Below are 25,611 nucleotides of genomic sequence, written 5' to 3' on the forward strand. Positions count from 1 at the left end.
TGCTTCCAAGGGCTGAGAGAAAGTGACTGGCCCGTAGTCACCCAGCTGGCTTGTGCCTAAGGCAGGACTAGAACTAATGGTCTCCTGGTTTCTAGTCTGTAACTACTATATCAGACTGGATGCTAGAATGGAATTATTAGCATATACATAGATTTCATGATAAGAACAATAACTGTAATAATATGTGTTGTGCCTGTTTGAATTCAATTGCTGGAAAACGTCTGATCTTCCATGCTCTGCTCTTATGACCATTACGTTATGAGAGCCTTTGACTCAACAAGCCTTTAGGCAATCAACAATTACAAAACAAGACACAGGGACATCTGTTGAAAGAGCAACTCAGCTTCAGGAATTAATAATAGACTTAGCAGGAATTCCCACCTCACACTAGTTATGGACACTAATGTTCTGGAATGTTTATTGTGGAACTGTGGTAGCACAGTGGTTAGAATGCAGTACTGCAGGCTAATTCTGCCGACTGTCAGCAGTTCAGGTCTCATCAGCTCAAGGTTGACTCAGCATTTCAGCCTTCCATCCTTCTGAGGTTAGTAAAATGAGGATCCAGACTGTTGTGGGCAATATACTGACTCTGTTACCTCTTAAAAAGGGCTGTAAAACACTGAAGCAATATATACAGTAAGTCTAAATGCTATTGCTATTGTGATATTCCCAAATACTGAGACATTATTTAGGCAAGGTAGGAAGGTTTGAAATATAACACTCAAAGAATTTGGAGCGCTTCTGTCTTATGAGCCCAGAACTGTCTTGCAATGTTGGGTTTCTGTTGCATTTGTAGGAAACGATTTAGGAGGAAGTGCATTCTGGAAGATCTGTTGCCTTACGAAGTCAACATTGATTCCTGATAAGGTCCTTATTGTCTAATTTTTCATTAAGTCAAGCTGAATAAGGAGTTCCTCTGGCCAGGGTTTTCCCCTCAAAGCAGTAGTAATGTGTGTTTTTCTGGCAAGGAGATGTCACAAAAATATTCTGGTATACCTCATGCTGCCTTCACTGCTGTATCATATTCTGCCTTCACAGTGAGGCCCCTGATATCATCTACTGGAAGGAAAAACAGCTATCAGTCATTCTTTCAAGCAATGATACTGTTCTGTTTTATGAGGCAAAAGCCAAGGAATTCCTACCCTGCAGAGATCAAGCACTGCATAACATCTGCTTGAGCTTGATAGTCTACATTGTCCTTGTTTTCAGTCCTGATGTCATTGAGCAATGTCAGAAAATGGAATAAAATTATATCAGAGCATTTCAGTCTCCCAAGATACTGTATTACAGACCTCAAGGTGACCATTTTAAAAGAAGAAGACTTACTCTAAGCAACACCAAGCAAAAGATTGCTAAGCCCATACATCAAAACATCTCATCACAAAGGATTTTTGTTGTTAGTTGTGAAGTCATGTCCGACCCATCGCAACCCCATGAGCAATGTTCCTCCAGGCCTTCCTGTGCTCTACCATCCTCTGGAGTCCATTTAAGCTCATGCCAACTGCTCTGGTGACTCCGTCCAGCCACCTCATTCTCTGTTGTCCTTTTCTTCTTTTGCCCGCAATCTTTCCCAGCATTTGGCTCTTCTCCAGGGACTCCTTCCTTCTCATTAGGTGGCCAAAGTATTTGAGTTTCAGATTTTTAACAGTTTGCAATTAATTGATAACATACTGGCAATCTATCTCACATGTAACAAGCCATTCAATCACAAAGATTTCTTACCTGTAAATTAAATTACATCAAAATATCACTCAGCTTTTTAAAATTGTCCAGATTGGTTCCAGACAAGCCAGACAAGCATCTTTTGAGATGCTGGAAGGTTGGATTATTTAGTAACTTACATGTCATTTCAGACATATGCCATCAGGTATGTAACTTTCTTGAAGGTTATGAAATTATTATTGTGATATCATCCTACCCAAGTCCAATTAGAAGTCTTAGGGAACCATGTATATAGTGTTGCAGCTGCATTGCACTTTGTTGATTTTATACAACAGCCTATCCCAATTCCCAGATGCATCATTTATGTTCCCAGACATGGAAGATATTTGGAAGGAATACATAGAAAATAAACCAGGCCAAAGGAGGTTTTAGCAAAGCAGGAATCTTCCATTTACTTACATAAATATTTGCTAGGAATTCATAGAGATAAAAGTAAACTGAATAGCAGTTCTTTAATTTCAAAGACCTAGATCAAAACCACAGAGCAGAACTTTAAAAAAAAACTTTTTAATAAGAGTCCACAATGAAAAATGTCAAAGGTTGGGTCCATATACCTTATATATAAGGCTTACTAAATTATGCATAACCAAGACTACAAACCTCTATAGTAACATAGTGATAATAATATGATGAAATTAGTTAAGCCAAATTCTAATTCATACCTTGTATTTCTTTGTCCCTCTTTATTTGTTCATCTTAACCTCATGCATCATCTCAATTAAAAGAAAAAAAATGCTATTATTAAATTTCCAGAGTCCCAAATCTCTTGATGAAAACATGTTTAGTCTCTGCTATTATTTTATCATTGCACATTTGCTGGTGCTTCTGTTTTGCATTTGGCTAGCATTCTTTGGATATGACAGAGAAATTTAATACCTGGTGTTGTTTTGTTTTTACATAGCTGTGAAGATTCCTCCAGGCAGAGGTTTTCAGATGTTCATGAAGGATTTCTCTCATTTTCATGACAATTATTGCTCTTAAGATTTGAACCTCAAGTTTATGTCATCTTGAGGACCACCTTTCATCTAATTGGGAATTTTTTTTTTTTTAGTGATTTTATTAATATTTATAGGCCGCCCTTTTCCCTGAGGGGACTCAGGGCGGCTTACATAAAATAAGGAAGGGAGGGTACAAGACAATAAACGCAGAACAATACATAAAAGTAAAATAGTACACAACATTCATTCATCATTCGGGTGGGGACAGATTATCTTTATCCCCAGGCCTGACGGGCTAGCCAGGTCTTAAGGGAAATGACCACAAAATCCTCACAAAGCCCAATGCTTCAGTATAAAACTTCCCTTCAGCCCGTATCACGAGCAAGCACACTTACATGCAGTCACAACAGGATAAGGAATCTGTCTCCAAACACATTCCTTACGAGATTTTCTGCGATTCAGAGACTGGGTTCCATTTATCCAACAGTGCCATGCTAGGAGTTTGATGTGAGTAATTTGGGCTGGTTGGCAAGTCATGCCTGGAGGCCAAGAGCATCCTGCTTGCTCACAGTGTGTGTGGCGTATCCAGCGTGGCCAGAAGACAGATCCCATGTCTACCCAGGAAGAGGTTAAAGAACAGGTTGCGCTGTCCACTAGCCATCGACGTAGACGATAAATGAAGGACTGGCTCAAATTACCAGCGATCCCATCCTCAAAAGGCAGCAACAGCTGCAACTTGGGAAGCTGTAATCTGCTTGTCTCCTGCAGAAGCGTCTTCTTAAAGCGGGCTGTATGTTTAGCCAGCTCTCGGTTCTGGGTGCTCAGTTCTTCAGCACTTGGGTTCCGACCTCGTGGGTCCTCAGGAGACATCCAGAAAGCGTCATAGGAAGATCCCAGAAGTTTCATCAGCTTGGAAGTACGCAAATGCTTTGGCTTGGGCACAGAGTAGTGGTAGTCCTCAGGAGAGAGGGAGAGGCTGTAAGGCTTTCCTTGAGTCGGCAGCTTACTCCAAGTAAGATGTATGTCAGGATTGGACTGCTCCAGTGCTCTGATGTTATTCGATGGTCGGGGAGCTCCACTTAAGGAAAAGCCTCCTTTTTGAGAGGCAAAAATTGCTTCAATGTAGTGGAAGCCTGGGCTCCATTGCTCCAGAAGCAGCATACAAGCCAGCCACACTTTAACGTCCATGTTTCTTCCAAGACTTGAAGCTGTCTCAGTTGCTGCAAGCTAACTCTTATGAGGCTTTCTTTCTCTCCACCTCTTTTATTATCAGCCTTTTGACCCAGAGTTTAGCAGCTCCCCTCTACCCTACTTGCAGGCTTTGATAACAAACAGCACTGTGGCTCCCCTTGACATAAACAGAGACAGGGGGCGGGGGATAGCCCTCATTTAAGCCATTTGGACATTTCTTTTTGATAACCTACGGTTTTAATGATATGCTATAATCAGCATTAGTAGTTCAATAACTCTAAATTCAGCAATTGTTTTAAATTGCTAGGGCTTGGATTCAGCAGCCATTGTCAAATTGTGACGTGGTTCTGAATTTTTAGTCTATATCAGCATTCCCCAACCCTGCAGATGGATCAGATCACAAATCCATCATTCCTGGCTATCTCAGATTTTTACTAAATCCTCCCCCTCCTCCTCAAGGTAGACCATTAATTTGGTATGTATGCAGATTATTGTAACACTAAAGTGGTTTCTGGATTATTGCATACCGAGCTTTGGTTCGATTGCTTGAATTGCATTTGGATAATTTGCATGTTTGGCATAACAGTTGTGGTTCTGGAATTGGTGAGTTCTTTTGGAACCTGAACATAGATAGACCTTGCAACCATTCAAATATTTGATTTCATCTCCAGCAATGGGATATGAAAAACTGGGAATGGTTCTTTTTACTCTATACCTTTACTAGAAATCCTCCAATAAGACAAATGTTCAATGGCCAGGCGTAAGAGATGACACATGCCTCATCTTCTCTGGAAAATTGAAAATTCTTCCATTAAAATCCTATCTGAAACTTCACTCTAGCATGTTTTGTAAAGGCAATAATGGTTAGCCCAGTTTATAGATCTTTTCGTGACCTGGGACCCATTCTGACATTACAATGAAGCAGTAGAACATGTTGAGGAATCATATTCTGTTGCATAGATGGTAAATCAGTACAGAGAAAACTCATAATAAACAATATGCTTCATCAGGAAATAGATCAGTCATGAGAAAAATACTGTATTTTTGGAGTATAAATATAAGCACTTCCCCCCCCCAAAGAGGGTGAAAATCTGGGTGTGTCTTAAACATCAAATGTTGCTGCCCCCCTCACCAACAGACCTGCCACCTTGCCACCGGACCTGCCGCCCCATTGCATTGCTGCCGAACCTACTGGTGGACATGAAAGACTGAATCACATGTCATCAGAATAATAGCTTCACAGTTTCCACAAAAACAGTGATATGTGAAGCCAAATGCATTGCTGCACAGAAAGGCATTCAGGATTTTACTGGATCACCATCGTGGTGCTTCAGATTTATGAGGCAATATGGCGTTGCTATGCGCACTAAAACTAGAATTGCACAAAAAATGCCAAAAGAGTATGAATCTAAGATTCTGTTTTTTCATACATTTGTGATAAGACTCCAGGAAGAAAAATAATTTTAAAATTGGAAGGGTGCTTGAACCTTAAAGTCTCTCCCCATTTGTTAATGACAGTGATTATGGTTCTTTATACCACTGTTGTTTTTACATGGTTGTAAAAATTATTCTGCTATATTTTGTGAAATATATTATTACACCATTTGGTTCAAAATATTTTTCCTTGTTTTCCTCCTCTAATATCTACTAGGTGTGTCTTATAGTCAGGTGCATCTTATACTCTGAAAAATACGGTAATTACATCAGAACAATAATTATCTGGTGCAAAAGCAAGATATTATTCAAACATACCTCTAGCATTAGCTCTTGGAAATGGAGAGTTTTTAAGCTAAAACCATCACTATTATGCCTAGATGTCAGCTGTTACAACCAGCCCCTATTATTTCTTTATAAGAAGTGCCCCATCTTAAAACTCCCATACTGACAAGACATCTAGTTTTACAGCTGGAGTATCTTTATGCATCTGAATTGCCACCCCCCTGCATTTTGGGAATCTGAACAGTACTATTCATATTATCCAAGGCAACTCTGGCAGTTATACAGACACAAACACAAAACAGCTACTTCTAAGAAACTTATAACTCACCTCCCTCCAAATTCATTTTTTTTAAAAACAAAACATGTTTTGTTTTTGTCACAAAACTAGTGTAATGTTTTCAAGACACATGATTGAGAAAACAAAACTAAACCATTCTTCTGTCTAGTCCGCTGCTTTCCTGTTCACTGGAAGATGCTGTCCTGTTTTGGCCATTTTAAATTATCTTCAATGGCCACTTCATTCAGCTTTTCTGAAGGAGTGCACCACACTAACTAAGTATGCCCTAATGCTAGGTTCCCAGGGTGATACCTTGCGATGCCAGTTGCTCATGTACACCTTATTTCTTTTTAAATTGTTATTTGTATTTAATACAAGACTAATAAAAGATGAAAAACCATGTACAATGTTACGTTTCTAATACAATTCAATTTTTAAAAAATTAAACCTTGATCATGTACGTAAATTACTGTTTTTCCTTTCCACAGATTGTCAGCTCAAAAATTGGGAGGGCACACCTGCCAGTATTTTTTCTGAAACCAAAATAATAATTTGAACAATCCAGGCACAAGAGATATAAAGTTCTTCATAAATGCAGCCATCTTAACTCTCTTCCTAAAACCTGGTTCACATTCATATTACTAAGAGAAAACCTGCAGAGTCTCTTGGTCCTGATGCAGGGACAATCTATTAAATGTCCCAGAAGACTATTGGTCAGGTAGAATGCATTTCTGCTCATGGAGGAGGTAGAAACTACATATTCTACGTCAGCCAATTTATGGCTCCAACAGGTTTTGCTGGTTCTCTATGGGTCTGCCCTCTTCCTTTTGGGGTCTGACTTTTTCTCTTGCCCCTCAGTCCTTTTTTCACTGCAAGAAAGTCTTGCAGGCAATTTGTGTTTTTCCCCTCCAATAAAACCTTATTAAATGTCAAAAACATACATACATTCCAAAAGAATGTAGGAAGTTATCACCCAGCCCCTCCCAGAAAAATGAAATATCCTAGGAAATATTGAAAAGGCAGAATATTTCTCTGGATGTGAAAAGAAAGAAACAGAATAGCTGCCTGTAGCTTCCTGCCCATCCCCACTTTGTCAATGGGCCATTAAGAAGGCCAAGCTAGTTCCTTTACATAATAAAGACTTCTCCACTTCAGCTCCAGGGGGATGGGATTAAAGCATGATAATATTGGCCCTTTACTCAACTGACCACATGGCAACTGAGAACTCAACCAAACCTGGATTCAAAACACAGCTTAGAAAGTTGCCCCTGAATGGCCCCATGGGAGTCTGACAACCAATCAGAATACATTTCTTACACAGGAACAGGAAACAGAGAGGTGGGACTGAACAGGTTATAAAAAGCCTAGCAAGCCCCTCCCTCAGCCCTTCCCTTCTTCTCCACCAACATTGAAGCACGTGATCACCTTTTCTGTTCAGGACTCAAGCGATGGGGTCCTGTGCACCATTAAACCATCTTTGCAAGCAGCCTCCATGTCTCCAGTGTCTTTTTCCCCACTTGGAGCCGAACCCAGAAGGACATTTCTTTCATCAAGAACAAAGAGGAAAGTTAGAAAGAGGAAAAGAGTGAGCAGGGAATAAAACGAAATAGGGGGATGCAGACAATTTGTAGAAAAAGCTATAAAAAAGATTAACTTCCAACTTTTTATATACAATTGTACAAACATGAGGTATAATGTTCCTTTGAACTGGAATAAATGATAGTAGACTGTACTTCTGTACTCATTAGCAGTTCTGGTCCTCAAATCCCAAGGTTAAAATCTATTTTCTTTTAGTGTCCAGCAAAAAGTCCAAAAATGGTTTCGATATAAAAACAAAGATGGATAAAGTGTTTCTTTAATCAAAGCAGCCAATTTCCCCCTCTCCTCAAAATCTATTTTCTTCACAAGCCATTCTTCCATTGTTGGTATTTGTGAGTCCTTCGATGTCTGCACATAATGCTGCTGTTATCATGTATAAGAACAGAGGATTTTTTAAATAGGTTAATCAGTAGTTGACTGTCAGGGTTAGAGAATGTGAAGCCTTGAAGTAAACTAACCTTGGCTTAATGCATGCAAACAGAAGTGTGATTGAAAGGCCCTGCTCTTGTTGGAGCAAAACTACATAATGGGCAAGGAGAGACAGGAACATTTTATTTACAATGCCTAACTGTGAAGGCCACATATTTCCAGATGTACCAATTGCCATAGCAACAAAACATTTGCATTCAGGAAGAAGTGATCTCCCCTTTTTCTCTGTTCAATGTTTAACCATATATTTCTAAGAGAAACTATTCAACTTGAAAAGATAATTATAAATGATATTGTGCAGTCCTTTATAGAAAGTCCGTGAGATAACCATAGTTCAGTACAGATGCCCTTCAAAGTCCCCTTCCATAGCATCTGTCCAATTTCACTTCAATAGGTTTCCTATCCTTTCCCCCCACCTGCTCAGAAGTCTCCTACTAAAAGCATCAGGACTCTTCAAATTACCGTATCCGTATCTCTTTAGATTAAATTTGCCAGTGCCATACTCTTCAAGCCATCTAAATTGGGGGTGGGGAACGATGGTCCTGTTACGACCTGTGGACTTCAACTCCCAGAATTCCTGAGCCAGAATTCTGGGAGTCAAAGTCCACAGGTCATAAAGAGGCATTGTTCCCCACCCCTGAGCTAAATCAATGTGCCCCCCACCCAATTTGACAACTTTAAGATGTGTGGACTAACACCCAGAATTCCCCAGTGAGCAGGCTGCCTAAATCAAAAGGGATTCTTTTCTCTGATTCTCACAAAGTTCTTTTCAGCAAGATCTATTTGAAATGAAGAAGGGTAGGGGGACAAGAATTTCAATGCGAACAATTTCCAATTCATCAACAAAGCATCTCCATGTAACTTAAGGAAAAATCTTTCTGGTTCTTTTGTTTACAGCATCCGTAAGGAGAGATTAAACAAGTGAGACCGAGGAAGGTAGCATTGCCCTGTTGGATGCAAACCTTTTCTACCTACATCAAAATGTTATACATATGACCCAAATCGGTGGAACTTGAGATTGCTGCTGTGATATTGCTTAAAAGCAGCAGGTTCTTAATACCAAAAGGAAGAGAGTGACTATCTTAACTGATAAAGCTATTTTTTATAGCTAGTTGTTGACATAATAGTTACCTAAAACTACCAGTGTGGGAATAAATTCTCATAAATCTTTATGTGACCAAAATGACACTCAGCCATCTACTGAAAGAAGATGGATATTTTATTTATTAATTTTATTTATTAGCTTTATTTGCCACTCATCTCTTTTCAAAGTGACTCTGGACAGCCTACAGCATTAAAAGCATTAAAACCACAAAGGATAACTATTTCTAAAAAATATCTGCTTGAGGGAGGTGAAAGCTATGCATAAATAAATCTTTCCACGTAAAGGAACCTCAACATTATAGAATCATCAAGTTCAACCTCTTGCTTAAGTCAAGAATCCAAATTAAAGTTTTCTGGATGAATGTCTGCCTAGTCTCCATTTGAACACAACCAATGAAGGGAACCCACCATTCTCTGAGTAATTGGTTTTACTTGACATGGAAAAGGGTAAGGAGCAGTCCAGGGAGAACCAAGCCTGATAGAGGGCAGAGGTTGCAGGCTAATTTATGGGTGAGAGAACAAAAACATGGGCTGAAGAGGGGAAAAATAGAGTTGGCTATCCTAAAGAACATTCATGGTTCTTACTGTTCTCAGTAGATGATAAATGGCTGGCAAGACAAAGCTCTTTTGATATTAGCTCATATTTGAGCTCTGGATGTTCTATTATATTTTGCATTAATTATTTTTTGCTCTTACAAATTTGCAGAAAATGTTACCTCCTATAAGTGACATAATTACAACTTATAAAAACATAACAGGTTTTCAAACTCACAGGAGAGTCAAACACAGTAGAATGTTTATTTGCTAGTGCTAGATTTTGCTCAGACTGATTAATATAAATATTAAAGTTAAGATTTGTATCTGCCTGTGGGATATAATTCAATCTACAAACAATAGTTGGCTCACCATTATTTTTAAATGACTGGACACTAACTAGATCTAACCCAGAATTACAGCTTTATTTTTATTTAATATTGAATAAATATGTAGTATTTGCTTAATATTGTTTGTTTTTAAGAACTCTGCTATGCGGCTTCCTATAAAGTCACTCTATAACAGGGGTGTCAAACTTGATGTCATTGAGGGCCGCATCAGGGTTGTGTCTGACCTTGGGGGACCAGGTTGGGCATGGACAGCTTAACATCAATTGTGTCAGGGGGTGCCTGTGGTGACCTGAGCACTCTGCCAGCAAAAACGGGCTCCTGAGCTCAGTTTTCGGCTGCGACAGCCTCCTGCAACCCTCTGTCATGAAAATGGAGCTTTGGGGGGGGGGGGCTCCCGAGTTCCATATTCACTGGGATTCAGAGGCATCGCAGCCCAGTCCTTCGCTGTTTCCAGGGTGGCTCCACAGACCAGATCTAAGCACCCAGCAGGCCGGATCTGGCCTGCGGGCCTTGATTTTGACACCCTTGCTCTGTAACAACCAAATAGATTATATAGCACATGTAATTTTTTTCTCTCACTGGCAGTTTTTTCAGACCTTCTGAGACAGCCTGAATGTTTTGATGTATGCATGTTTAGCTGCTTCACATTCGGTTGTGTTGCCTTTATATTCCAAAACAGCTACTTTGACATCTGTAATGGACTGGCCAGGAAGTTAAAAAGCTTTGCTATTATTTTGTCCTTGTTTTGAGTCTTGATGTCAAATGTGTGCCCATTAATTCTTTTGTGTGCAATGTGTCGTATTATCCTATGCAGAATCCAGATGGGCATTGAAGGGTTATGCTGACATACATTGCATTAAAAGAAGATAATGTGTAGCATCTGTAGCCCAATAACTACCAGACAAGTTCTGATTTTTGGCTACCACAGTCTTATGAAGCTCTCCTTCTGCAATGTTCTCTCGTAGTGTAATCAATCCTAGCTAAAATTGAGTGGATTGGGATAAGATGTGACTCCCTAGCTACCATTACAGAAAGGATACTCCATTTGGATTTGCACTCAACTGGATCTTCCTCCATAGCCAAACAAATGTTGAGCTAAGAAATCTTAGTACAACAAAACAGCAACTCTACATCCAAGAATAATTAGGTTCCCACAATGTGCTAAGCCGAACACTGGGTCTTAACAAAATGTGTGCATCCTGTTACTCAGTTCTGTGGAAAGAAAGGAAAACTAAAAAAAGAAAAAGAAAAAATATTTCCCTCATTGGAATTAGGATACTGGGATGCAATATAAATCAGCATTTGGGAGGCACTATTATTACTAGCATTGCAGAATATTTATGTCTATGTCATTTATGTCAGAACAAACAAAATTATGAAAATAAAATAAAATTTAAAAAAAATAAACAAGATCAATCAAGACATGGTATAAATATGCATGTCTGAAATAATATTTCCAAGCACCATCATGAACAACTCTCTAGAAACAACTGCAAATCTAATTGTAGCCCCAAGAACACAGCTTTAGTAGAAAACAGAAGTAGAAGAAAATTATTGTATTATGATCTGACAAATCTATTTTGTGCTGCATAATATATGACAGGATGTTTTCCTGGAATCTTGCAGGAATAAGATAATAAAGCAAATAGCCAGGAAGATGCCCAACCATATTTGTTCAGTCTAGGGACAAAGGCATGAATAATAGAGAATAATTCATAATTGGCCTTCTGGCACTGGTGATGTCATCAGCCACATTCATAACTGATCCAAAGCCCTTCTTATTGCAAAATTCTGAATTGATAGCAAGTTCTATAACAATTGGAGTTTTAATGGGAGGAAATCAAAGGCATGCCCTATTACTTGTTAAGGCAGAATTTTAACAGAATAACAGTTGGAAGGGACTTTGGAGATCTTCTAGAATTCCCGGGTGTCAAACTTGCAGCGTCACGTTGCTGTCACATGATGATTCAAGATGTTTTCCCCCTTCACAGAGCTGGGATGGGTGTAGCTTAGGGTGACCAGGCGTCCCGCATTTGGCGGGACAGCCACACTTTTTCATAAATTTTCCCGTGTCCTGCACGGTTCTTTAAAAAACACACTTTTTTTGGCGCTCGCAGCTCCCTCGCTCCCCCACCCATCAGCTGCTAGCTCGCTGGGCTGGCTCATCGTTCCGTTCTATCCTACAAATTTAAGCCAGCCCAGCCTGCTGCTCACTGATTGGATTGGCCTGGACTCCAGCCAATCAGTGAGCTGGCTGGGATGGGAAATTTTCAGCATGCCACGTGCTGAAAATTTTCCATCCCAACCAGCTCACTGATTGGCTGGACTCCGCTTAGCTGAACACCCCTGCGCGAGTCTCCATTTCATTTCGTCTTTTGGGGTTGCAGCTGCGCTTACTCACTGGTGAGTAATCATGTTATGAATTGGTACCGGTGGGAATCGGGAGGCGCTGGGGGGGGAGGAGACAGCCCTCCTCTCCTCCTTCTCCCCCTTTGCGGAGTTCATTTCACCTCCTCGCGTCACAGCCAGCCCCTGTGCTGCGCCGCCACGGGCGGCAGAAGCTCCGAAACCGAGTGGACTTTCCTTGCAGCACCCTCGGTTGCAAAATGTTCCCCTGATTTGGTTTATAAGTTCGCAGCAATGCGATCCAACAAATAGGAAAGTTTTAATAAGATCTACTGACTTTATTTGGTCTCTGCTACCCCCCACCCCGCCCCCTTAGCCCTTGGGTTTTGTCCCCTCCCAAGGAGAGAGTGGGAAGGAGAGGAAGGAAGGAGGGAGGGGGGAAGGAAAAGAAGAAGGGAGGGGGGGAGAAGATGGAAGGAGAAAAGATGGAAGGAAGGAGAAAGAATAGAAGAAGGAAGGAGAAGGAGGAAGATGGAAGAAGAAAGGAAGGAAGAAAAAGAAGAAGGGAGAGAGAAAAGAGGGAAGGAGGTAGGAAGAGAAGGGGAAGAGGGAAAGAGCAGAAAGGTAAAGAGAATGAAGTTGATAGGCAAGAGGAAGGAGGAAGGAAGGAAGGAAGAAAGAAAAAGGGAGAGAGAGGCAAGAGGAAGGAGGAAGGAAGGAAGGAAGAAAGAAAAAGGGAGAGAGAGGAAAGAAGAAAAGATGGAACTAGAAAGGAAAGAAGGGAGGGAGGAAAGGGGAAGACAGGGAAAGAGCAGAAAGACAGAGAAGGTGAAGGTAGATAGGCAGAAGGAAGGAAGAAGGAAGAAATAGGAAAGGAGGGAAGGAGGAAGGAACAGAAGCGAAGAGGAAGAGAGAAATGGAAAGAGCAGAAAGACAGAGAAGGTAGATAGGCAAAAGAAATGAAGATGAAAGAATGGAAGGAGGAAGGAAGAGAAAAAAGGAGGAAGGGAGTGAGTGAGGAAAGAAGAGATGATGGAAGGAGAAAGGAAGGAAGAGAGGGAAAGAGCAGAAGACGGATAAGGTGAAGGTAGATAAGCAAGAGGAATGAAGGAAGAAGTGAGGAGTCTTGAGGAAGGGGAAAACATTTAGTGACCAAAGTTACAATGGCATTGAAAAAAGTGACTGATGACCTTTTTCACACTTAGCGACCGTTGCGACCATTTTTCACACTTAGCGACCGTTGCAGCATCCTCATGGTCACGTGATAAAATTTTTGTTTGGCAACAGATTCATATTTATGCTGGTTTCAGTGTCCTGGGGTGACCTTTTAACAAAAAATAAAATTTTTAATCAAGCCCCCCCCCCCCCCCCCACGGTCAATGGTGTCCCTCTTTACCAATCTGAAAATCTGGTCACCTTAGTGTATGAGGGTGGGAGATTTCCTAAACCCCATTGAATCCAGAGGAGGGAAGAGAGAAAGAAAGAAAGGGGAGTGTATGAGGGTGGGGGGATTTCCTAAACCCCATTGAATCCAGAGGAGGGAAGAGAGAAAGAAAGAAAGGGGAGTGTATGAGGGTGGGGGGATTTCCTAAACCCCATTGAATCCAGAGGAGGGAAGAGAGAAAGAAAGAAAGGGAGTGTATGAGGGTGGGGGGATTTCCTAAACCAGTGTTTTTCAACCACTGTGCCGCGGCACACTAGTGTGCCGTGACATAGTGTAAGGTGTGCCGTGGGAAAAACACCCGCCTATAGTCAATATAGGCACAGAGTTAAATTTTTTAAACATTTTCTAATGGTGGTGTGCCTCGTGATTTTTTTCATGAAAAAAGTGTGCCTTTGCACAAAAAAGGTTGAAAAACACTGTCCTAAACCGCATTGAATCCAGAGGAGGAGTGTGTGTGTATTTGTGTGTGTGTGTGTGTATGTGTGTGTGTGTGTGTGAGAGAGAGAGAGAGAGAGAGAGAGAGAGAGAGAGAGAGAGAGAGAGAGAGAGAGAGAGAGAGAGAGAGAGAGAGAGAGACTATCACTGTGTTGTAGCTTATGATTCTTGATGAATGTATTGTATTTTATTTTATTTATGTACACCGAAGACAAATTCCTTGTGTGTCCAATCATGCTTGGGTAATAAACTATTCTACTCTACTCTACTCTACTCATTTCTATTTCAATTCTAATAAGGAGTTTAGCTTCTCTCTCTTGAAAATGTAAGCTAGCATAATGCAAGCTAGCTTTAGCTTTCAAACAGTTCATTTAGTGACCAAAGTTACAACGGCCGATGACCATTTTTCACACTTAGTGACCATTTTTCACACTTAGCGACCGTTGAAGCATCCTCATGGTCACGTGATCAAAATTTTGATGTTTGGCAACAGATTCATATTTATGATGCTTTCAGTGTCCTGGGGTCATATAATCGCCATGTGTGACCTTTTGACAAAATATAAAAATTTTAATCAAGCCGCCGCCGTGCCCCCCCCCCCCCGGTCAATGGTGTCCCTCTTTACCAATCTGAAAATCTGGTCACCTTAAGGATAGGTCACTCCTAGGAGGACTTTCCCAGCTTATACGCTATAGTAGATATACTCTATTTATAATTTCACATATTTCTAATTAAGCTTACATTGTTTATATTTTCCTCCCTAGAAATGATCAAAAATGTTATGTGAAACAGTACCTTTTACCTATCTGGTCCTTTCAGGCCTGCTATGATTGAGTATTTCCAAAGGAGAGAGATAACACTTGAGATAAATTGGATGGGGAAATAGCTAATTAAGAGAAGCAGCTGGAGGAAAAGCTTGCTTTTAGAAATCTAATCTTGCTTGGCCATGCTATGCACAGGAATACAAAATGGAGATCATTTTTTTCAGGAAAACTCACCTAAATCTCTTCATTGTTATAATTGTTTTCTGCAGTAGCACTATTCAATTTACTCAAGTGCTTTACACTTTAAAAAGCGGGGCTTGAAAATTTGTTTTATATTTAATATTTTAAACATTTTATAAAATTTTAAGTTTGGTTAATTTTATAAATTCTTTGATATCTGGCAATTCATATGTCATTAACTGTAAAGTCAGTTGACATTGCATCTGATTAAATGCTTAGATGAGTTTTTAGGAGCAAAATTATTTGTAAATCAATATCAAATTGGATTTGATGCCAAGTTATGAACTTTGTTTGAAGTAGTCTATGTATCATTTTATATGCACAATATTATATGTAGGAATAAATCCTTTATAATAAATTTCATTGCACAAATACTAAATCATTTCAAAAGGAAATCAGGATTTATGTTATTGTGTAATAAATGCTTCTGGCTTCTTATATCTCTGGATTTCAGATTTTTCTTGTAGAGGTTTCAAAAAAGAATAAATGGGATTAAATGTTCTTTGCCTCCATGTTTATTGTAATGTTATAAATCATATATTGTACTGTTTCAAGACAAATTTCAGTGCAGTAATATTTATGTAATATGATCATTTAATTTTCATATTTTAACTTTTTTTATAGCACCAGTCATCGGTCAGAGAAAAGTGAAGTCAGCATTGGTGAAGAAATAGATGATATTTCTATGGAAATAGAAGACTTCATTACTAGTGAAAAGGTATGATTTGCTTTAATTTAACACTCTAATTGGGGTTGATGATATATCTATGTAGTATATAGCAAAATAAACCATTACTTGCAAAGGAATTAATATCACAAATTGATACACACACACACACACACACACAGAGTCAATATATTGCTTTTGATCCAGAACTGTTCCCAATAAAATATAAATGAGGTGGCTATTGAATATTAGCAGATTTCAATATAGGATATGTTTTAAAACAACAAAGGTTTGAGACAATCATATGGTAAAGAAAAGGGAAGGAAGATGATATTTTTGTAGCTGAATTGAGAATATTACTCCAAGATAAGTGAGCAGTTCCCATACTTGTTTGTGCAGGTCCCCAGTTTGTACAAAAATATAAAGGAGGAATTGCAGAAATACTAATTGTTACAAATGCATATGGACTGCATTTGTTTGCTTCTGTGTGGCTTTTTGCATTAGTGTAAGCAGTGCTAAATGATCAGAAACTCAAATATTAATATGATGCACAGGTCTAAGATCCTAGCTGATTTTACTTCTTTCAGTCCACAATTTATAAGCAAAAAGCAAATCCTCATTTAGGATCTTAAATGTAATAAACTCCAGTTTGAACACCACCATACGTTTTTCATCTTTGATTAGTATAACTGTTGGCATGAGTGGGAAGAGCTAGAGAAAAAGGGAACACAATGCATGCACTGTTTTTTGCAGTCATCTATACGATTGCAGCTTTTAATAAAGCTCACAAATAACAAAATGAGTAATAGGGGGAAAACTAATGAGAACAATGACCACGAAAGTATCATCTGTATACTCTAATACAGTGATAGCGAACCTTTTTTGGCTGCCGTGCCAAAAGTGGGGGGAGCACAAGGGGGGTCGTGCGCCAGCGTACCACACCCATAATGCTATGCGTGCGACACCACCACCACCTGCACACATGTGCGCGACCAGCAACACCCCCACCCCACATTTGCCATGACTTTTTTGGACTTCCCAGGTTCCTGAGGCTTTCTAGGAGCCTGGGGAGGGCGAAAACAGCTTTCTCCCCGACGCCCTCTGGAGGCCTCAGGAGCTTCCCTGAAGGCTCCGGAGGACAAAAAATGGACCTACGGGGAACCTGGAAGTTTGGGAATGGTGACTTCCGATTTGAGAAGCCTGAAGGCCCCAGAAGTCGAACTTCGGGTTCCCCATAGGTCCGTTTTTCACCCTCCGGAGGCTTCAGGAGCTTTCAGGAGGCTTCCCTGAAGGCTCCGGAGGGCGAAAAACGGCCCTACGAGCAAACTGGAAGTGATTTCTGGTTTGCCCGTAGGGCCAGTTTTCGCATGCTCCGGAGGGCGAAAAATGGCCTCAAAAGAAGGCTGGCCAGCTGACAGGGCAATGACTTGTGTGCCCTGACAAATGGCTCCATGTGCCACCTGTGTTCACCATCACGGCTCTAATATTGTGCTTGAAAAAGAAGCCCTGCTGCTTTAGAAGGCATGGCAAAATGGGGGACAAATACAAAATCTAGTCATACTTCTTCCATTGACAAAGTAGGAAAAACCTGCACCGAAAAACCTGGCTACAAGTGACAGAATTTCATTTAGTTAACCCAGTCCCAGAATACAATATTTGAAGTGGTTGATGGCCAGATATTCAAGATATGCAGGGTACGATAATCTTACCTGAAGAATAACAATAACGCTTAGACTTATATACTGCTTTACAGTGCTTTACAGCCCTCTCTAAGCAGTTCACAGAGTCAGCATATTGTCCCAACAATCTGGGTCCTCATTTTACCAACCTCGGGGGGGATGGAAGGATGAGTCAACCTGAGCTGGTCAGGATCAAAACCAGAATGTGGGCAGAATTAGCTTGCAATACTGCACTCTGACCATTGCACCACCATGGCTGCCAATAGGTATGAGCCTTTTAGTTTAGTTTATTTCTCGCTGCCAATTCGAAAGCAAAATTGAAGCTAATCTGAAACTTTGAATCAAGATTGGATTATGCCACATTCTGAACGGGACCTTTCTTCAATAACAGATATCAGTGTTACAATATCTCAAGGGTTGCCGCAAAGAAGAGGGAGTCAAGCTGTTCTCCAGGGCGCCTGAGTGTAGAACAAGAAGCAATGGGTGGAAAGTAATCAAGGAGAGAAGCAATTTAGAACTGAGGAAAAATTTCCTAACAGTTAGAACAATTAATGAGTGGAACAGCTTGCCTCCAGAAGTTGTGAATGCTCCTACTCTGGAAGTCTTTAAGAAGATGTTGGATAGCCATTTGTCTGAAATGGTATAAGGTTTCCTGCCTAGGCAGGGGGTTGGACTAGAAGACCTCCAAGGTCCCTTCCAACTCTGCTATTGTATTATTGTATATATATTTTGCACTGTATGTTTCCTAAAGTCTCTGATACAGCCTTTTTTAAACAAAAATAATGTATTTAACAGACAACATACATTAATCTAAATTTTAATATTAGTAATTTCCCTATTTTTTTTCTTTCTAGCTTGAAGACCTCACACAAGACTTCACTGTTTCTCAGTTAAGCGTTGAAGCAGATTACCTAGAGGATGTTGCATGAGTAGAGAGCAGAAATCTTAAATGGTGGGACTGTCGACCTTTGTAGACTGTATTTTAAGACAATCAATCTTCTGAAATACCCCTCACAAATCGTGCCTTTTATTTCAAGAGAAAAAATAAAACAACCCAACAAAGCTGGAGAGGGGAAAGATTTTAAGCTCGCAAAGAATGGAGTTTAATACTGCTGACTAGTTCAACTAAGGTAGTAGTTAGGTTTTTAATGTTTAATGTTTAATGTTTATTATAATTTATAGGCCGCCCTTTTCCCTGAGGGGACTCAGGGCGGCTTACAAAACACGGGGAAGGGGGTACAAAGACAAAAAAACATAAGACAATACATAATATTAAAAATAGAACACAACATTCATTCATCATTCGGGAGGGGACGAACTAAAATTTTTTATCCCCAGGCCTGACGGGATAGCCAGATCTTAAGGGCCGTGCGGAAGGCCTGGGCGGTGGTGAGGGTGCGGATCTCCACGGGGAGATTGTTCCATAGCGTCGGAGCTGCAACTGAGAAGGCTCTCCTCCGCGTAGTCGCCAGTCGGCACTGACTGGCGGATGGAATTCGGAGGAGGCCTACCCTGTGCGATCTGATGGGACGCAGGGAGGTAATTGGCAGAAGGCAGTCCCAGAGAGATGTCTGTTGCAGGCGACAGACACACCACCATTTGATTTATAAACATTCATAAGGGAAGAAATCCATAAAGTATATGAAGAATGGCAGACATGGTTTGAATGTTATGGCAACTATCTAGGTTTTTTTAGCTGAAGAAAGTAAGAAAATTCAGCAAGGTTGCTATTTTGTTGACTCAGTTTTCAGTATAATTTATCTTTTAGCTACTGAAGTTATTTTAGTTGACGGGGCATAATTCTCAAAATTCTCAAAATGGCAATAGAATACCTAACTTGAGGTATATTACATGTTCTGAATTATGAATCCCTCAGGATTTCTAGCAAGTTGACCTTTTTTGCAGCTTTAAGTGTTTAGTTTTGTGGCCAAGATTGCTAAGTACTTCTGAATATTGCCGCTGAAATATGAGCCTTAACTTTAAACCTATTTTTATATATATTAAAAGATTGTTACCATTTTGTTTAATTTAATGAAAATTATAAATGATTATTAGCATGTTTTTTTTCTTTGAAACACAGGTGAATGCAAAATAAAAATATTTCCAAAAACTTAAAAGTTCTGTGATAACAGTCCTTTATTTAAAATAATTCTCTTTGTGATCCTTGTCTTTTATTTTTTTAAGTATTATTTGACATTTTCTAAACATTAAAATCACAATTATACTTTTACAGCTTTCCGTTATCAGTATTTCTTTTTTCTGATTTCGGGTTTACCATTTTCCATTCTATTATCTTATACATATTCTTTGTTTCATACTTTCTCATTTTTACAATATATACATCTATATACAATATTTCCATTTCTATTGCTTTCTAAGTATATGCCATCTCTTTTCATTATGTTTACGATGGAACTAAGAGATAGAGAGGAAACAGTACCACAAGATATGGAATAGGTGGTATAACTGGCTCGAAAAAGGATGTAAAATCAATGCACAAGGAACACATACATCCTTGTCTTTTAATGCTGAGTATGAACCTTCTTTAGCCTGCTTCTAGACACCTTAAGTTATAAAACCTAAGTGGCCTGTATATCATATATGGCTATGCTTATGTTTAAATACATATAGAAATACAGTGTTTACTAATAAGCTTTGTACAAGAATTTTAATTGATACTCAGCAATATATTATCTGTGATTTAGTTATATTAATCCTTGGCCATTTTTTTGAGCATCTTAGTGCACCTTAATAAAAACTGACAACTTTTGAAGTATTTTTTTTAAAATTAAAATTATTCCAATTACTATCAGTAAACTGAAATTGGCTGTGATTTGCAGTTTATTTTTAAGGTTGCCTTCCACCATTGGCTTGTTAGGCCATGATATTTGTAATTCATATGAATTATAGCCAAGCAGTTGAGGAAGGTATTAGTAGGAAAGGCTGCTTTAGTTTCAGTCTGCTTTCTACTTCTTGAGTATATTAAATAACAAAGTGATTCCTTTCCATACAAGCACTTATGGTGGAAACATTGTGAAAATTTAAATTTTGGGCTCCCCTCCCCTCCCCCCCAAATCTTGTTTCTGTGGTAGACTGAGTTCTAGAGAAGGTAACACTTGCGTGTACTTTTTTGCCACTTTAGTTGGTGAAGCCAACAATGAATTTATATAGTTTTTCATGAATTAATACAACTACGGTTGCTGACGTCCATGCAACTGTTACTAGTGTTGTGATGGGCTTTGGTGGGTTGGAGTCAAGTGGGATAAATACTGTTTAACAAGAGTCCCTACTTAGCTTAAAACAAAAAAAAAATGTGTTGAGATTTGCAGACATTGTGTTTTCATTCCATTTTCTCCTTTTATAAATAGTACTTTCAAAGATCTATTCCTACCTAAACTACTATTCATTGTAGTTAGATGGTAAATATGAGAAGAATAACTGCAAAGGACTCACAAAAAATAATCGAGTTTTATACAGCATACTTTCATTAGGTATTAAGTATTAGGAAAAGATGGATCTACTGAAGTTCAGTATGAAGTCAGAAGTTTCCATTGCATTCTGTGGCCAAATTCACTTTTCCTATCAAGCCATAAGCTGTGATTATAGTGGCTCAGTTAATACCAAGTACTAAGCCAGTGGTATTTGAAAGGCCCTAAGCTAGTTCCGTAATTACATGTAGTGATATAATTACATCACTGAAATTTTTAAAGCTTTTAAAGTTTTTCTGGTATTGCACTGCATTTTCTATATGCTATATGCTAGGTCACATGTTGAGAATGAAGTGTCCCTGAAGCTGTGGTCCAAGCTTCCTAGGGAATACTAAAGTTGTACTATATCAATTCACCTGATAAAATGTCCTACTTAGTTCAGTGGGACATATTTTGAGTACTGCACACAACACAGGATTGCATCTCGAGTATGAGATAATGTGACTTATAATGCGACTACAAATATGTATAAGATGGGTGTCAAACTGGCGGCCTGCGGGACAGATGCATCACACACAGGCCACACCCACCCAGCTCCAAGAAGAGGGAAACATCGCAAAATGTCACATGATGACCATGTGATGCTGCAAGTTTGACACCTGTAGTATAAAGATCATCATTGGTTACTTTTGCGCAAAGCACACACTTATATATTAAGTCTATATCTTCATTAGAGTTTTCAAATGTATGGATTATAGGTTACTGTAGATGCTTTAACTGTTGTTAAATTATTACTGCCTTCTGTAAGCTGTCAGGGAATCAGTTTAATAATAGCAATAGCGTTTAGACTTATATACAATGCTTTACAGCCCTCTCTAAGCACTTTACAGAGTCAGCATATTGCCCCCAACAATCTGGGTCCTCATTTTACTGACCACAGAAGGATGAAAGGCTGAGTCAACCTTGAGCCGGTCAGGATCAAACTGCCAAACTGTTGGCAGCCGGCAATCAGCAGAAGTAGAGCCTGCAAATACTGCATTCTAACCACCATGCCACCACATCAACTCTGCTCCACAAGATCAGACCACTTTCAATCAGAAACATTACATCCTTCCCCCTTCTTTTTTCCATTCCATATGTTAATCCATGCCATTTATCATTTACTCTTCCTACATCCTATATTGTATAAAGCCTTCTGTATATCACAGTTGGGCCCACCAAATATTGATCTCAGTTGCCCATCATGGCTTTGGTGAACAAAGACACTCACATAACACCTTTTCAGTAATACAGAGAAAATGTAGAATTGAGTCCACCCTGCCCACCATGTCACATGCAGTGTTTTCTGTAAATGATAAGATTGGATCAGTTTGAGCACATTTCGGCCAATCTGCCACAAGTGCTACCAAATACTTGTACATAATTAGGACATATTTCTCAATTGACAAGCTGATTATCTACAGAGGGGGCTTCTTGGCTACACATGTATAGGTAGCCCTAAACTTAGCAACATAAATTCGGGGCTCAACTGTGTTTGTAAAGTGAAAAATCAGTTAAGTGAGTTTTGCCTGATTTTACTACTTTTCCTGCAGTAAATCACTGCAGTTGTTAAATTAGTAACATGGTTGTTAAGTGAAGCTGGCTTCCCCATTGATTTTGCTTGTCAGAAGGTCGCAAAAGGATGGATCGCATGATGCCGGGACACAGCAACTCTCATAAATCTGAACCAGCTGTCAGGTATCTATGTAAATCACATGACCATGTTGATGCTGCAAGTCGTAAGTGTGGAAAATGGTCATGTCACTTTTTTGCGTGCCACTGTAACTTCGGTCACTAAATGAACTGTTGTAAGTTGAGGACCTCCTGTATACCTGCAGCATTTGCACTGCTTACATGGTGGTGAAAGGGAAAGAGGCATTCAGCACAACTGTGACTGTACAAAGCAGCCTCTCAAAAAGATTTTGTTGGGCTTTTTATAAAGGCAGTGTGTGCACTTAAGAAATTGCTTTGTCGTTGTCTATTTCTATCATCCCAAGAAGCTCCAGATAAAAGTAAACAATTTACCCACAGCTTTGCAATATAGTTCATGATTATCCCCACTGCAAGAATAGAAATGTGGGGGAGGGGGCGACTGAGAAATAGTAGTTGATGACTGTTTATGACTTTAAATATCTTGGTGGCTCTCCAGAAATGGAACTAAAAATTACTCTTGTGGAATATTATTGCTAGTAAGAACTTTATTTTATGTCCCACTTTGACCATTTGTCAGGTTCGTGCTACCCTCCGGCTGGGTGTCTACACCATCATTCTTATGACAGGCTTGATATGGTACTAGCAGCAGCAACGCCTAGAAAGACGGATTTTACAACCGGAGTTCACTCCGACCTTGCAGTTTCACTCAGGCTCAACATTGAAAGGCAGCTTTCAAAACCTCCGGCTATTTCCCATTCACAGTTATTTCGCCCTTCCAACAGCTTTTCACGCCTGGGATGCCACTGAAGCCAAGCTAGTGAATTATAAGCTGCCTCCACAAAACCCTCATTGGAGAATGGTGGCTGCTTTTCAAGAGGCAACTGGACTTTCTGGTTGTTGTTATTTTCTTTGAAGACGCTTCTCATCCAAGAAGTTCCTTCAGCTCATTTCTTGGATGAGAAGTGAAAGTCTTCAAAGGAAAGGAGAAAAAAAACCCCAGAAAATCCAGTTGCCTCTTGAAAAAAAAGCTCCTTTGGGACAACCATGACTGAGAATCTCCATATAGATCTGTGTTTCCCAACCTTGGCAACTTGAAGATGTCTGGACTTTAACTCCCAGAATTCCCCAGCCAGCCAGCTGTCTACACCATCAACTGGGGAATTCTGGGAGTTAAAGTCCAGACATCTTCAAAGTTGCCACGGTTGGGAAATACTGTTATGGACGGTGGTCGTTTTTTCTTCTTTCCGCCTCCGTTATGGAACTGCGGCGCGGCTTAAGTTCGACGCTCTCCTGCCCTCCGCCCCCCCCCTCCAACCAACTTTTCTAGCGGGCGTTCTAAAAGTTGACGTCATTGCTTTTGAATAAAAACAGGAGCCGTGGTTTTTTTCTTCTTCTTAAGCGTCCTCCGCTGCGGCATTTGAAGGCTGGGCTCGGAGAAGGGAGTGTAAAATTGAACGGTGGGAGACCCGAGCTTCTTCAAAGGAGGCGCTGGAGGGCTGTGTATCCCATAATAACGGGGACACCCTCCGTCGTCTAGCCTAACTGTTGGGACAAGGAGAGATAGGGAATAGCGCAAAAGGAGGAGACTAGCGGTGGTGTTATCGTAGGGTATAACGAAAAGAAAGAGGTATTAAGATAGGCACACAATAGGTCTATGGGAACAGGAACGGGAACGGAACTGAATTGGGCTTCGTACGACCACTGGATTCATCCTGCCGAAGCACATTTATTGAGAAACTCAACTTTGAACTGATTGGCCACAGAGCTTTTGGCATTATTTAAGCCAGTGTTTCCCAAACTTGGCAACTTGAAGATGACCGGACTTCAACTCCCAGAATTCCCCAGCCAGCGAATGCTGGCTGGGGAATTCTGGGAGTTGAAGTCCGGACATCTTCAAGTTGTCAAGTTTGGGAAACACTGATTTAAGCATGTGTTATTTAAGAAATCCTGTTGTTAACGCTTAATGGCTTTGGAGATTCTCGGCCATCCAGGTCATGGTTAGCCCAAAGGGGCTTTTTCAAAAGGCAGCTGCATTTTGTTTTTCCCCTTGAAGATCTTTTGCTTCTCATCCATGGTCCGAACTGAAGAAGCCTCTTGGATCATGAGATATGAAAAGCGAAGTCCCAATGCCTTTTGTAAAAGGACCTTTGGTTTGTTAACATTGTTAACGATTATTAGATATTTCTACACTTTGATTAGAAAGGGAAAGAAATTGGTTCAATTGATGATTTCCATGATACTTTTAAACTGGTAGCATATTCAAAAAAACTGAAACAAGATGCTTTTGAGCACCTACAAAATGTATTAATTAGGTAAATTAAGTTCTGCCTTGAACAGGAGGTTGGGCTAAAAGATATTCAAGGTCGTTTCCAACCTTATTATTCTATGTATTAAATCAGAGAATGTGACTATGATTTTATTGTTCAACAGCAGTTGGAATGTTCAAAACTTCAAATGCTAACTTTGGTGTAAAGGTGGTAGGACTGTCAATTTGCTTTGTAGTAATAATGATTGCTTGCAGGCTTGTATAGGGACATGCCTGAAATTATGAATATTGTGTGGGTGAGGAATATGGGTAGAGAAAAGAATGTGAATACCTCTTTGGAAAGACTAAGCTGTGCAGGACATGAAACAGAGAACAATATAAACACCACAATCTGTGACAGGCATCCTAGTTTCAACCTGCTGGTACTCTTTGTTTTCCATGAATCACTTGGAAAAGGAGAGAAAGGAAAATAACACATGTTGGGGGTTGTATAAAATTAGACCACCTGTTAAATGTAGTTTATGTTCAGATGGTTGCCCATTTTGGTTTTAAATAAACAGTAAACTGCTACAATGTTTCTTTTAAAAATACTACGCAGATTTTTGAAGGCAGGCAACTCTGCACTTCTTCAAATGAAATGCATTTTTGTGCAGAAGCTGTATGATTGATTCCAGAATAAAGTGTAGCTGTTTTAAGGACTTGCAAACCAATGCAGCATTAGTGCCCCTTTAATCCTTGGCATATTCTAGAGCATTTCTTTATATTCAGAAGCCTGCACAGCCATACT

General features: G+C 39.8%; 1 protein-coding gene across 1 annotated transcript; it reads right to left on the minus strand.

Moving 5' to 3' along the window:
- Positions 1 to 3,035: 3,035 nt before the first annotated feature.
- Positions 3,036 to 3,848, minus strand: LOC106544363 (noggin-1-like). The gene has a single exon (XM_014060611.1). It carries the CDS (start codon positions 3,846 to 3,848, stop codon positions 3,036 to 3,038), a length of 813 nt encoding a protein of 270 aa, XP_013916086.1.
- Positions 3,849 to 25,611: the final 21,763 nt, after the last annotated feature.

Source organism: Thamnophis sirtalis, unplaced genomic scaffold (assembly GCF_051295495.1).
Source record: "Thamnophis sirtalis isolate CommonGarterSnake01/CBP01778 unplaced genomic scaffold, rThaSir2_p1.2 scaffold_9, whole genome shotgun sequence".
Lineage (NCBI taxonomy): Eukaryota > Metazoa > Chordata > Lepidosauria > Squamata > Natricidae > Thamnophis > Thamnophis sirtalis.